General features: G+C 38.5%; 4 protein-coding genes across 6 annotated transcripts; 2 read left to right on the top strand and 2 right to left on the bottom strand.

The window, feature by feature from the left end:
* Positions 1 to 240: 240 nt before the first annotated feature.
* On the top strand, positions 241 to 7,444 carry LOC110857996 (NCK-interacting protein with SH3 domain). Of its 3 annotated transcripts, none has more exons than XR_004836750.1 (13): positions 241 to 487; positions 2,757 to 2,905; positions 2,982 to 3,371; positions 3,467 to 3,736; positions 3,949 to 4,335; positions 4,405 to 4,644; positions 4,712 to 4,914; positions 4,985 to 5,088; positions 5,187 to 5,272; positions 5,357 to 5,486; positions 5,551 to 5,723; positions 5,789 to 6,726; positions 7,035 to 7,444. XR_004836750.1 is itself a non-coding variant. In XM_022106616.2 (12 exons), the coding sequence occupies exons 3-12, from the start codon at positions 2,982 to 2,984 to the stop codon at positions 5,984 to 5,986; spliced, it is 2,181 nt and encodes a 726-aa protein (XP_021962308.1). In that variant the 5' UTR covers positions 241 to 487; positions 2,757 to 2,905; the 3' UTR covers positions 5,987 to 7,444. The 3 variants fall into 3 exon arrangements, 1 of the variants encoding a protein (XP_021962308.1); XR_004836751.1 differs by having other exon boundaries at positions 5,789 to 6,712; XM_022106616.2 differs by having other exon boundaries at positions 5,789 to 7,444.
* Positions 485 to 2,554, top strand: LOC110857994 (zinc finger protein 320). The gene is made up of 3 exons (XM_022106614.2): positions 485 to 788; positions 866 to 1,501; positions 1,875 to 2,554. The coding sequence occupies exons 1-3, from the start codon at positions 639 to 641 to the stop codon at positions 2,172 to 2,174; spliced, it is 1,086 nt and encodes a 361-aa protein (XP_021962306.1). The 5' UTR covers positions 485 to 638; the 3' UTR covers positions 2,175 to 2,554.
* Positions 6,595 to 8,528, bottom strand: LOC110857995 (vesicle-associated membrane protein 4). Its single transcript, XM_022106615.2, has 3 exons — positions 8,274 to 8,528; positions 8,012 to 8,193; positions 6,595 to 7,635 (listed from the first exon to the last, which is right to left on the bottom strand). Coding segments are annotated over exons 1-3 (255 nt in total). The 5' UTR covers positions 8,276 to 8,528; the 3' UTR covers positions 6,595 to 7,564.
* Positions 8,529 to 8,763: 235 nt separating this feature from the next.
* Positions 8,764 to 11,896, bottom strand: LOC110858122. Its single transcript, XM_022106794.2, has 8 exons — positions 11,642 to 11,896; positions 11,147 to 11,319; positions 11,053 to 11,080; positions 10,879 to 10,964; positions 10,175 to 10,241; positions 10,011 to 10,111; positions 9,413 to 9,437; positions 8,764 to 9,288 (listed from the first exon to the last, which is right to left on the bottom strand). Exons 1-8 carry the CDS (start codon positions 11,870 to 11,872, stop codon positions 9,190 to 9,192), a joined length of 810 nt encoding a protein of 269 aa, XP_021962486.2. The 5' UTR covers positions 11,873 to 11,896; the 3' UTR covers positions 8,764 to 9,189.
* Between the last annotated feature and the right edge of the window lie 116 nt (positions 11,897 to 12,012).

Raw genomic sequence — 12,012 nt, forward strand, 5'->3', positions numbered from 1 at the left:
TGCAATAATCCAAATCGTCTCAATTTACACTTTAGATTGCTGGACCATGTATTACATAATAATTAGAAATGTATGCATTGTGCTGGACATTGTCATATACGTTGCATAATATTGCGTAGGAATTATCAGTTATGCAAATTTTGTTACTGATGGTGGGTCTTCGTTTACATTAATAGTTTAGTTTAACCCAATGTACATACATTTTGCTGTCTCAAGAAACTCATGTTCCTTCACATTCCTTCATACATATTTATACCAAATGCATAAGTATACAAATTTGGCTATTCCTCTTCTCCAAATATTTAGAATACTATTTGCCAATTTTTCAATATAAAGCTTGAAAGCTCATGATTTGGACTGTGCGAATTAGTCTGATAAAGTGTCACGGCCTCACAAGTCCTGGATTAACAGGTCAAAGGTGGATTCGTTCGTAGTCACATTTTTGTCACAGTTCTCAAAATCTCAACTCACATCTTTCTTGTTTCCGGTAAGACAGGGTAAAATTTGCTGAAGTCAACTTATCGATCATTTGTCTCCTACTCTGTGCATAATTTAAAGGATTTAAAGGATAAACCCTTGGGTGCGAGGAGATAAGCATAGATCAAAACTAGAATCAGTAACAGTAACAGTACATAGAAATGCTGAAGGGAAATGAAAATGAGGGACTCTCAACCTCGCACTTTATACATCGTAATCAATCACTTCAGTACGCACCTTTCGTTGATAATACAAACTGGAAACCTGCAGAGTCACAATTATCAGCCCCCTCAACTTCTTCCAGTATCTTGGTGAAATTTCCTACTAAATTCACTTATATCAATTCATATCGCATTCTCTAATGAGCTATTTATGCAAATGTGCGCAGAGTTATTGCGAGGAAATTCCATTCCTCGGTGACACTTCAAGGTTGTTCAATATCCCGGATGAGAAGGACTGGCCATGGGTCCCAATTTACCAGAGGAAAATACTACCTCTAGCTTTGCAGGGGTCATATCCGGATCACGACAAAGGTCACTCTGCTGCTGGTACAACAAACAGATCTATTTCCGCACAACAACTCGCAAATCATCAACAAGGTCCGGAAAAGACGTTCACATGTAAAATGTGTCATCGCCCCTTCAAGGACGCGAAGAGTGCCTACTTTCATACGCACACCCACCTCAACTGGGACGAATTAGAACGGAAATCAATTTTCCACGCAAAGTGCGAACATTGCGACAAAATATTTTTAAATCGGAAAAACTTGCAACGACACATTAACGCTCACGAAGGTCGGAAATATCATTCTTGCTCAATTTGTGGGAAACCGTTCAGTACCGCGGACAGCGCGTTGGGTCACACGTTCTTCCACATGAACAAAGAAGAGTTGGCGAAGGCGAGAGAGACTTGGCGACACGGTTGCTTCATCTGCAACAAGCGATTCAGAACGTCGCCTCTCCTCCGGCGTCATGCCCGTTCACACGCTGAAGAGACGTACTTCCTCGACAAAGGACAGTTTGACGTAGGACTCGATGACTCAGACTCATTGCCAAAATCGTCAAAATCAACACATTTTTAATCATTGCTCAGCTCTGGGAATTTATCGTAAAATTCTGGACGACAAATTTGTAGTGAGTAACTTGATGAATAGAATTGCGGTAAGTTTTTTGAACTAGTTTCGCTGAGTTCCAATTTTTCTGAAGGCTTCTTAAGCTTGAGATCTCCCCCTTCAAAACCTGTCAAAATCTGGAGTGTATATTTTTTTTAATTGGCAACGACCTAAAAATTGGTATGCAGAATTGTAAATTACTAGAGCGGAGAAATAATTAAAAATGTGTTGATTTTAACGAGTTTGGAGGAGTCATCGAGTCCTACTTAACAAATTTAATGGTCAGCTAAACTACCTCCAAGGAGCAAATCTCGAACCGGTCAAATACTTAGAGGAGTCTTTCTCACACATCAATTACTTGACCACCCATGCCAAGATTATCCAAAAGGTCAAAGCTGTCACCTGTGCCAAGTGTGGCAAGAAGTTCAATTCAAACAGTGCCATGGTTCTGCATCTGAACGGTGTCCATTTAAAATTGCGTCATCCGTGCCCCCAATGCGGAAAAAGCTTCACTCAAAAGGGAAATCTGGGGTCACATTTGAAGAGATTTCATCCCATGGAGCGATTTGAAAATATTCAATTCTAATTCTTCCTGATTCCCAATTCAAATTGATTTCATGCCAATTCGCAAGTATAAATACATGCAAATGTATGGTTAAGTTAATAGTACATAGATACTCTTAATTGTTACATAGAACTATATAGTTAAATGTAGCAATCTAATGTAACCTACATAGATTTATAGTAAATCTAGTTTGTTTTATAAAAATTGCGATTAAAAAATTGCAGTTTACTAATTAAAGAAAACCTTGAGGCTGTATATGCAATGCATATTATGCACGCTGTGATTTGTTATTTCAATTAGTTTTAGTTAAGATCGCATAGTATTTATGTACCGTGAACATCATGTTAAATAAAGGGTTTTATTTAATTCCCAAAACAATGATTTAAAAAAATACTCCTGAATTTTTGGGTAGGACTTATTAATTAGTACTTGTTTTTTTTCATAGACATATGAAAATTTAACATTTTACCCAGCCATTTCGATCTGCATACTGATGCCGGCGTATAAAACCACCTTCACGATTATGGAATACTATTGTCATTATTTTTTCAAATAAATGTTCTCATAATTTCAACATGAATTTTTTTCTCATACAACGAGCAGTTTTTTTGCAGAAACTGGAGCATGCTTATTTGCCCCGATTTTCCACCGATCGCGGTAAGAGTTGCTGCAGCTGGAAAGTGAAAGCCCAGCAGAAGAGGCAACTCCTCCTCCTCCTCCTCCACCGATCCACACCCACCAATAACATCGAGGTACACACTCTCATCTTGACCTCTGACCCCTGTGACCTTGCCTATTTCTAATCTCCCCTCTCTCTATTTATTCCAGATGTTGCGTGGGTTGTACGAGTTTCGCCCCATCAACGACAAAACACTCGGTTTTCGGAGTCACGACCTCCTCCTCTTTCTCGAACCACACGCCCGAGATAAGAACTGGCTGCGGGTCGCGGACGCTCACGGGCACGTCGGCTTCGTCCCCATCAACTTTATCCACGTCTTCAAAGAGACCACGTCCGAAGGCCTGCTCGCCTTTTTGGATGAAGCAATACGACGAGCGAGACGTGACCATTTGCCAACTTTGGAGCTACTTTGTGCCGTCAGACAGAACATTGTTACGTCGCCATATACGACGGAAGAACATGTGAAACAGATTGATAGAGAAGTAGCCCAATTGAGGGAGAAAGCGGCAGAGGGGACAAACTATGACGATGGGCATAAGGTAATGATGCGGAACAAGCTCATTTGCATGATTAATTCTCTCCCGTGGCCTATATAAATGTGGTGTGATCTAATTTTCTGTCATTTATTGAGCAGAGGCAAGTATCTCCACGGGACAGGGGAGATCATCACCAGCAGCAACAAATTCTACCCCCAGCAAGGTCACCGGGTCGGCCGAAACAGGGCGATTTCATTTCTACCCCGTCAGGCAGGATGGAGCAGCAGCATCATGTTTCCAGCGGGGGCGATATTGCATTCCCCCCAGGAAGCGAGAGGTCAAAGAAGAAGGAAAAGAGTAGTCGGAAACCACACCCTCCTCCTGCTGAACCGTATCAGGATGACGTTGTACAATACTCACAACTTCAGGTGATCATTTTATAAGTACAAATACTAATGAATGGAAATCTCCCAGCGTATGCTCTTAGATTTTGACTAAACTAGTGTCAATTTTCATATTAATCAAATTTGTGATCAATTAACATAAATTTGGCCAAAATTGGAGGACCTGGAAGACCTCCATTGTTAGCTGCGCATCATTACGATCTGCTGGTAATAAGCATTGTAAATTTTATTAACAGGTTATCCACCCACACACCATCATGCCGCAGCAAGTGGGAATCATAAACAATTCCGACCTGGTGGCGGAGTACGTACGAAGTACGGTCTGTGTTGGACCCCACTTGGGAGGATCGCACGACTTGACGGGTCACCGAGCAGAGGGCAACAACCATGACCTCTTCCCCAACATGGGCCTACTTCAGGAGCCGCCTCCTTATTGTGATCATGATTGTGGTTGTGGAAAGCCGAGACGTCCCCCTGGCAGGAGATTCAGTCAGGACGATTTAATAGCTCCATTTAATGGAAGTCTTCTTGGGGCCGAGTTGGTCGACATTGTCAGGAATGCGACCGGATTGAGCCATAAACTTAGTCAAGATGCTACTGAAGCTGTGCTAAATTTCGTGATTGTAAGAATGAAAACATTTAAATGTATGATGTATGTAGAGATGAGACATAAAATGAGAAACTTTTCATAGGAAACGTTCCGACGTGACGAGTGGGACAAAGTGGGACTACTTCTGAGCCACTTGGAGGTCACTCCACGCGCTGTGAGCCAAGAATTGGGAATAATTGCAGTGAGTCCAGATGCCAAAACGATTCGGACCATATTCAATCGATTGACGCAGTGCAAAGAAGATGAGCAGCAAAGGAGTTGGGCCTTGCATGAGGATGAATCCATGATTTTGGATAACTTGAGAAAACTTAATAAAATTTTGGTATGCAAGTGCAAAACTTCCTCTTTTAACCATGTTATTAGTTTTCAATTTGTTTAATGATTTTTAGAATGATGCGGACCCCAGCATTTCCAAATTCGTGATGGAATCAGATCAATATCGAAGTGTTAATGCACTCGTGTTGTACTACCAGATGGAAACGCGTTGGTCAATTCGAACCAAGTTAGTGGGTTGTTTTAAAGCAATGTGTTGCATTGATGAGAAAGCACATTCCGTTCTCCTTAATTCCATCCTGCCTATGGAGCTGGCAAGGTGAGATATTATTGCATCTTGATTACTCATAAACGTCATAAAACTAAATGCATTTATATCCTTAATTCAGAGAAATGCGAGAAAACAAAGACAATGCGGACAGGATGCGAATGTGTGCTGACCTACTCGTGATTCTCCTCAGTTCTGGAGAACCCATTCCTATAACACATTACGGTAAGTCGAGAGAGAGAGAGAAATCTCGTAAATACTTTAATCATTAATAATTAATCACCTTTCATCATTCTTCCATAATCTACACTTTTCGTCTGTAGACTACTTGGACTCGTTTTTTCTTGATTTTGTTTTCGAAACCATTGAAAACCCTCCAAACCAAGATGAGAAGATTACAGACTGCATGGTGAGTTGGATAACATCAAATGTTTATTCTATTTGATAAGAAATAGAACGACTTGAATAGTAATTGATTTTTTGGTGTGTCCAGGTTGGTTGTCTGTTTGCCTATAATCTCCAATTTTTCGGAGAAAAGGACAACTTGATTATCGCCACGTTGGAGAGGCGTCACAATGCGAACGTATTTACGCAAAAAGTCATTTACTTTTTGAACCGTGGAGGTAATTTCATTTCTGCCCTGTTTAAGATAATTTTCCACTAAAAATACAACCAATTTGCATACAGTTGACCCCGTTGATCTCCTCGCACATAAGAGGAGCATTCCAAACTCGGTTCTAAAACTTACCACGGACATCTTCACCTCGAAACGAGGAGCAGATTTGTTTTATACAAACGACATCAAAGTATTGATCGATATTGTGACGAGATGTGTTACAGATCTTTCTGCTGGTGACGAGGTAAATCAACTTGTGGAATTAATGGACTCGAACTAAGATTAATTAACGTTCTAATTATTCTTCAGACGCGAACCTCCTACCTCAAGTTGATTCAAGTGATAATACGAAATTCCAACTTTATCGAGCACAAACATCGTCACGATGACTTGGTCCACTGCTTCTCATCCATTATTCAAGAGGAGGAAGAAGTATCTCGACGAGATCAGTCCATCGTCAAAGGAATCGTGACCGAGTTTCCAACCCTGTTTGGACTGCCGTGCTAGATGTCAAACGAACTAAAATTGATGCCTCCTCTCCACCCATCCAACAATTCGTTGCTACTCATTAATTAATAGTCAGTCCTTAAAGTAGGAATCAATAACTCATTGCCAAAATCGTCGTCGAATCGTCAAAACAAATTTTATCGACAAATTAGTTGTCAGTAAGGCGATTAATAGAATTTTTTAAGCCAGCTTTGATGAGTTCCAATTTTTCTAAAGGCTTCTTAAACTTGAGATCTCCCCCTTCAAAAACTATCAAAATCTGGAGTGTATATTTCTTTAAACAATTGGCAAAGACTTGCTGTACACATTAGTCGCCCAGAATTTTAAAATAAATTCCCAGAAATGGTTACAAATGTATTGATTTTTACGATTGTGGCAATGGGTCTTTGAGTAATTATAGTAAGTTGTTGCTACTGATATTTAGTGTGACGTCGAATGTAGAGATTATGACGATAGCCACAGCTACATACGTAGACGTACTATTTCCAGTTTTCTAGTGATTACTATCGTCACCACATTACCATAATATTTATAAATATGTACCCTACATTAGAGTTTTAATGTGATGATGATGATGCTTTTTGTTAAGCATGAATGTCACCCTGTGATTATATTTGACTCCTCTGCAATTTATTTAATTTAAATGCACAACTTTAATATAATGTTTTTCGTTGTCCAGTTGAAAATTGCATATATATTCATTTCTTACAATGGACGTCGCCCAACGTATGCTCTCCGAGGTTGAGAAAACTAGTCATCGACTCATCGATCACAAATTCGACTAATATGAAATTTGCAAAAGACGCGATCTCCTAACGCTGAGGTTTGACAGATAAATTAGCATCCAAAGAAGAGAAAGTGCGCCCTAAAGTTAGCAAATTTTACACTTCCCAAATTTACTGCGCGTTTTCTCCTCTTCAGATGCAAATATCTCTGCCCAACGTGCCAATTGGGAGATCACAAATTCACAAATTTCATATTAATTAGATTTGTAATCACCAATTTTCTCAAAATCGGAGAACACACGCTGGGAGACCTTCATTGTTAGTTTAAGGCGAAAACGTATATAAACGTGAACATCGAACTAGTCCTAGATCGCACTGTGTGTATAAACAAGCCATGTTGTTATACCAGCTCAAACTCAACTAAATTATGTAACTTTAGAGTATAAACAAGGTTGAAATTATGTGAAAAACGAACTGTGTGCCATAAAATTGCCCACAATAATCTCTCAATTTCACCATTACTACTACCAACTATAAAACCCAACTAATATTCCTAGTCCTTACTTACATATAAGTTATTACATAAAGATTGTTGCACCAAAAGTTGCTTAAGAAGAAAATGATGCACATTTTATAAACACAGTATTATAAAATACTCCTCAATTAACTGCTAAATATTTATTGTTATGCAATTCCTCTTCCTCAGTAGTAATAAAACAAAATAAAAATCTGACAGAGTTGATAAGCCAAATAGGGCAAGACTGCATGGTGAGTAATCAATTACATAAGTCGTAAAGATGAACAATAAGGCTGAGCAGTAGCGTAAATTACTAAAATTCCTTCCCAATCTTCTTCATTTTTCATCCTTCGGAAGTTGTGCAGCTATCTTGTTCGCCAATTGGGCCGCGTTATGGGTCATGGCATCTGATAAGATACATCATATATTTGAGTATATTCCGTAATCAAACCTTATCTGCTCATGTGCTAACAAGGGATGACCAAAATACTTTGTCGCAATACAGCATTTTGATCTCCCTTCTTCCCAGGGTTTGGATTTCCAGGGGAGTTGCACCCACAAAAAGACGAAAGTTTACGTGGAGAAGACAACAGTCATACGAAAATACAGATTTTGATACCGGTTTTCTTTACAAATCATGTATTTTTGTATGACTGCTGTCTTCTCCACGTAGATTTTCGTGTTTTTGTGGGTGCAACAACCCCAGAAATCCATACCTTGGGAAGAACAGTGCCCAAAATACGGTATTTTAACAAAGTTTTTGGTCATCCCTGGACTACTAACCGGAATGATCCTGCAATTCCTGCAACTTTTCGCCACGTTCCGCCATTTTCTCCATGTTTTCGACCATCTTCTCCTTCACGTCGTCCACCTGACCCAGAAGTCCCATCAGGTTGTCGTGAGCTAATTCTCTCTGCTGTTTCACGTCGTCCGATTCCGCTTGCGCTGCAGCTTGTGACGATGACCTAAATATTTCAGACAGGTCAATTTTTAAGGGCATACTGTACCATTTAATCAATTAACACAGATTTGATGGGGTTCTTACATGATTAAAATTAAGCTGAATTCTCGACTGACTGTGTTTGGCGAAAGTGTCGTTGGTTTTGGGAGGGAACAGGAAATTGTGTACGAGGAGAATTACATGCACTTCAGAAAATCAATACTTCACATAGCGCAGCAGCACCGCAACGCACCGTTTTCCGAATATGTGTCGAATGCTTATGCAGAAGACCAAGAATGGTGGGCATTAAGAGAATGAACAATCCGACCTGAGGAGTGAACTGTGTGGTGATAAGAACAAATCCCAAATTTTACAAACTTTTACAATATAAAAAGACGCCACCACCCTTAATCTAAGTAAATTTATAAAAAAAAATTGTAAGCTAACTTCTCTTCGAAATATGAGTAAAATTTGGTCAGAGTTTGTAAATTTACAGAATTTCCGTATTTATTTCACGATGTTACCAAAGCCTGCATGAATTGGCACCTCTAGTTCTAGTATGAAAATGAATCAAAGTTTTGCATGCTTTTGTAGATGCGCTTTAATTCTCATTCACTTTATTCATGAAAGAAGTGTAACTTTTCTCTCTTTAAATCAAGCATGAAATAAATTTTGTTAGACGGAAACTGCATAAAAAACTTATAAAAACTACATATCAAAGTATTGGAAAGTGTGGTTTCAGCGAAATTTGTATAATCAAATATTGAACAATGAATACATAGGTCGTCTCACAAGAATTTGGACATTACCAACTAACTATTTATACTTAGGACTTAGCGAAGCATTATTTGATTTTGCAATTATTTTGCAAATAGTAACAAAATGAAAAATAATGTAAAATAATTGCAATTCATATTCTAAGATGACAAGAGTGCATATCCTGGTGCATACAAGTTTAAGGTGAAAGGTTAATTTAAGGTCCGTATAGGAGAAAAAGACGCCGCCCTCGGGTGGACTTGAATTATGCTGGAAAATTGTCGAAAGTTACGACGGCACTCGGAAGCACTATCTCATCACGTCTGTCGAAAGTTGCTCCTATTCCTCCATCAACAAATCCATCCTACAAATATTTACATACGTCACGATTCATCAGTATTTTACATCGGAGCAAATTTATAAATTAATTAGGGATAACTAACAATGCCTTGACATAATAAATTCTAACCAAGATCAGTTTAACTTACCAAAGCATGTCGCCCACTCAGCGGCCTAAAAATCGTTAAATAAAGTCAAAGTTTACAAAATTCGATAAAAATTAAGGGTCTCATAGTTTTGTAACAATTTGGCAACTCATGCATAATGTTTGCAATTTAGAAACATAGCTATCTTTTTAATTCGAAATATTTCACTCTGACCGAGCCAAGTATTTATTTCAACGACATTCTAATCCAGGATTGCTGAGGATTAGTAATCCTTAACAATATGAAGGAAATACGAGACAAAAAATATTTACCGTACTAATTTATTATACATAAATTCAATGGAATTCAATTTACTGCACTTATTGCTATATTATTTTCTCCGAAATGAATACGTACATATTTGCATCCGAAAAGGGGAAAATGCTTTCTAAAGTTGACAAATTTTATACTTTCTAAATTTACTATGCGAGTTTCCTCCTCTTGGGAGATCGTGTCTTTCTCAAATTTCATACTAATTAAATTTGTTATCGACTGGCACTCATTTTTTCAAAATCGGTGAGCATCTGCGAGTAATACAACATGGAGGTCTCGCATGGAGGTCTCGTCGAGACTTGGTAAAGACCACGTCGCTACAACTTACTTGATTCCTGGGTGACCATTACGCGGTTGAAGACGACGTATTAAATCTATAATCCCATCTCTAAGTTCTTCAAGTCTGCGATTTTGAGAGGGAGCATTAAGCTGCAAATAAGTTATTAGGACAATTAGGACATGCAGTCGAATAAGGAGTTAAAAAAGAATTACATCAAGCTCCACAGACCGCGGACCAAAGGCGTCTGAATTTCCAGCACCACTTCTACCTCCAATAAAACTGCCACAAAGTTTAATTATATATTCAGCTTGATTTAGATTTTAACTAGTAAATCATCGTGTTTTGTGGGAAAGATTATTTATACATATGCAATTCGATTTTGATGAAACCACAATAATTATGTATGCAGCCTTACGTATATAAATGTGTTTAAGGATTTTTTTAATGCTCAGCTTAAACGAAATTATGATGGAATCCGTACGCGAGGATTTGCATTTACCTGGTGAGCGAGCGATCGTATTTAATTATTTACGTAATGCTGCATAGATAATTACTGTCAACTGTGTGTGGTTTCATCAAAATCTAATATCGAACTAACGATGCAGATCTCCCAGCGTATGCACTCCGATTTTGGCCAAATTAGTGTCAATCGATAATAAATTTAATTAGTATGCAATTTATCACAGACACGATCTGCCAATGCGCAAGTTTGGCACAGATATTTGCATTCGAAGAGGAAAAATCGCGTCGTAAAGTTGAAAATTCCACACTTTCCAAATTTACTGCGCGTTTTCTCATCTTCAGAGGCAAATATTTCTGTCAAACGTGTCTATTGAAAATTTTACCCTAATTAAATTTGTGATCGATCGACACTAGCTTGCTCAAAATCGGAGACCTCAATTGAAAGATTAATTACTTCGATTTCTGGGCGGAGGAAGCATAATCCTTGGTATTGCCATCGTATACTGGACTTATTGGGTCAGAAGAGGAGGAATATGCAGCCTGTGCGTTTTATGAAACAGGGTCAAATTAAGGGTTACTTGAGCAGCTTCTGATTATATAAGGGGGTTAAAAATGACCATCGACTCACCTGAAGCTTGATGTGTAAACAATCAGCACTGAAAGAGAAAAGAAGTGAAAGTTGGATAAAGTGCATATGCATTTTCATTTGTTTAAATGTTTACATGGTTTTATAAACAGCAGCCGCGTTGGCGAGATTGGCCACGTATAAAAATTTCGGATGAGGAATGTTGTCTCCGTAGTTGTCGTCGGAAGTTGTGGGGACATAATTCGGACCGAAATATTCCGATGTTGGAAGCGGATGGTACGACAGGTCCGGGTAAGAGAGGTCTATTTGCTATTTAAAAAAAAAAGAATTTGAGAAATAATATTTATGAAAAATAACAATGCGGTTTAAAGATATACTATTTTCAATATATTTTGGCAGATTAAATATTAATTCCCTGTAATTTCCTACGATTGTATTGCCTTCTGCATGCAGATTTTCGTCTTTTTGTGGGTGTAACACCCCTAGAAATTCAAACCCTAGGAAAAACGAATCTCCAAATGATATATTTTAACCCATTAATTTTTTTAGGGTTGAAACCTTTAATTTTTCTCTGCTAAATTTGAGTGCATACTTGTATTACAGAATTATATATATTATGTTAGGCCTTTACCCTTGAATTTCTCGGACTCGGGTGGAACACTTGTTGCACCCCGTGACGGAGAACGGCCGTCTCACAAGACGAGAGCAGAGTGGCCACACCCATTGCTAAACACCACCACCACGTCATCATCCCCACCGAGAGCAGTCTGCTAAGATGATAAAACAAGCAAGAAATACAACAAAGTCGAGACACTGAGCAAAATGGAATTTCATTCGAGACTCCCAGCACTTTTATTAGCATTTCATGCCCCTACATGCAGGACATAATGTAAATATGTCGATGATTGAAGTAAGCATCTTTCTTAAACTATCTATAAGATTTTTGCAAGTATCCTGCATGCTTGATCATGTCAATAAAAGTCAGAATTGTTTAACCTCGTC

The sequence above is a fragment of the Folsomia candida genome, unplaced genomic scaffold, assembly GCF_002217175.1.
Source record: "Folsomia candida strain VU population unplaced genomic scaffold, ASM221717v1 Fcan01_Sc020, whole genome shotgun sequence".
NCBI lineage: Eukaryota > Metazoa > Arthropoda > Collembola > Entomobryomorpha > Isotomidae > Folsomia > Folsomia candida.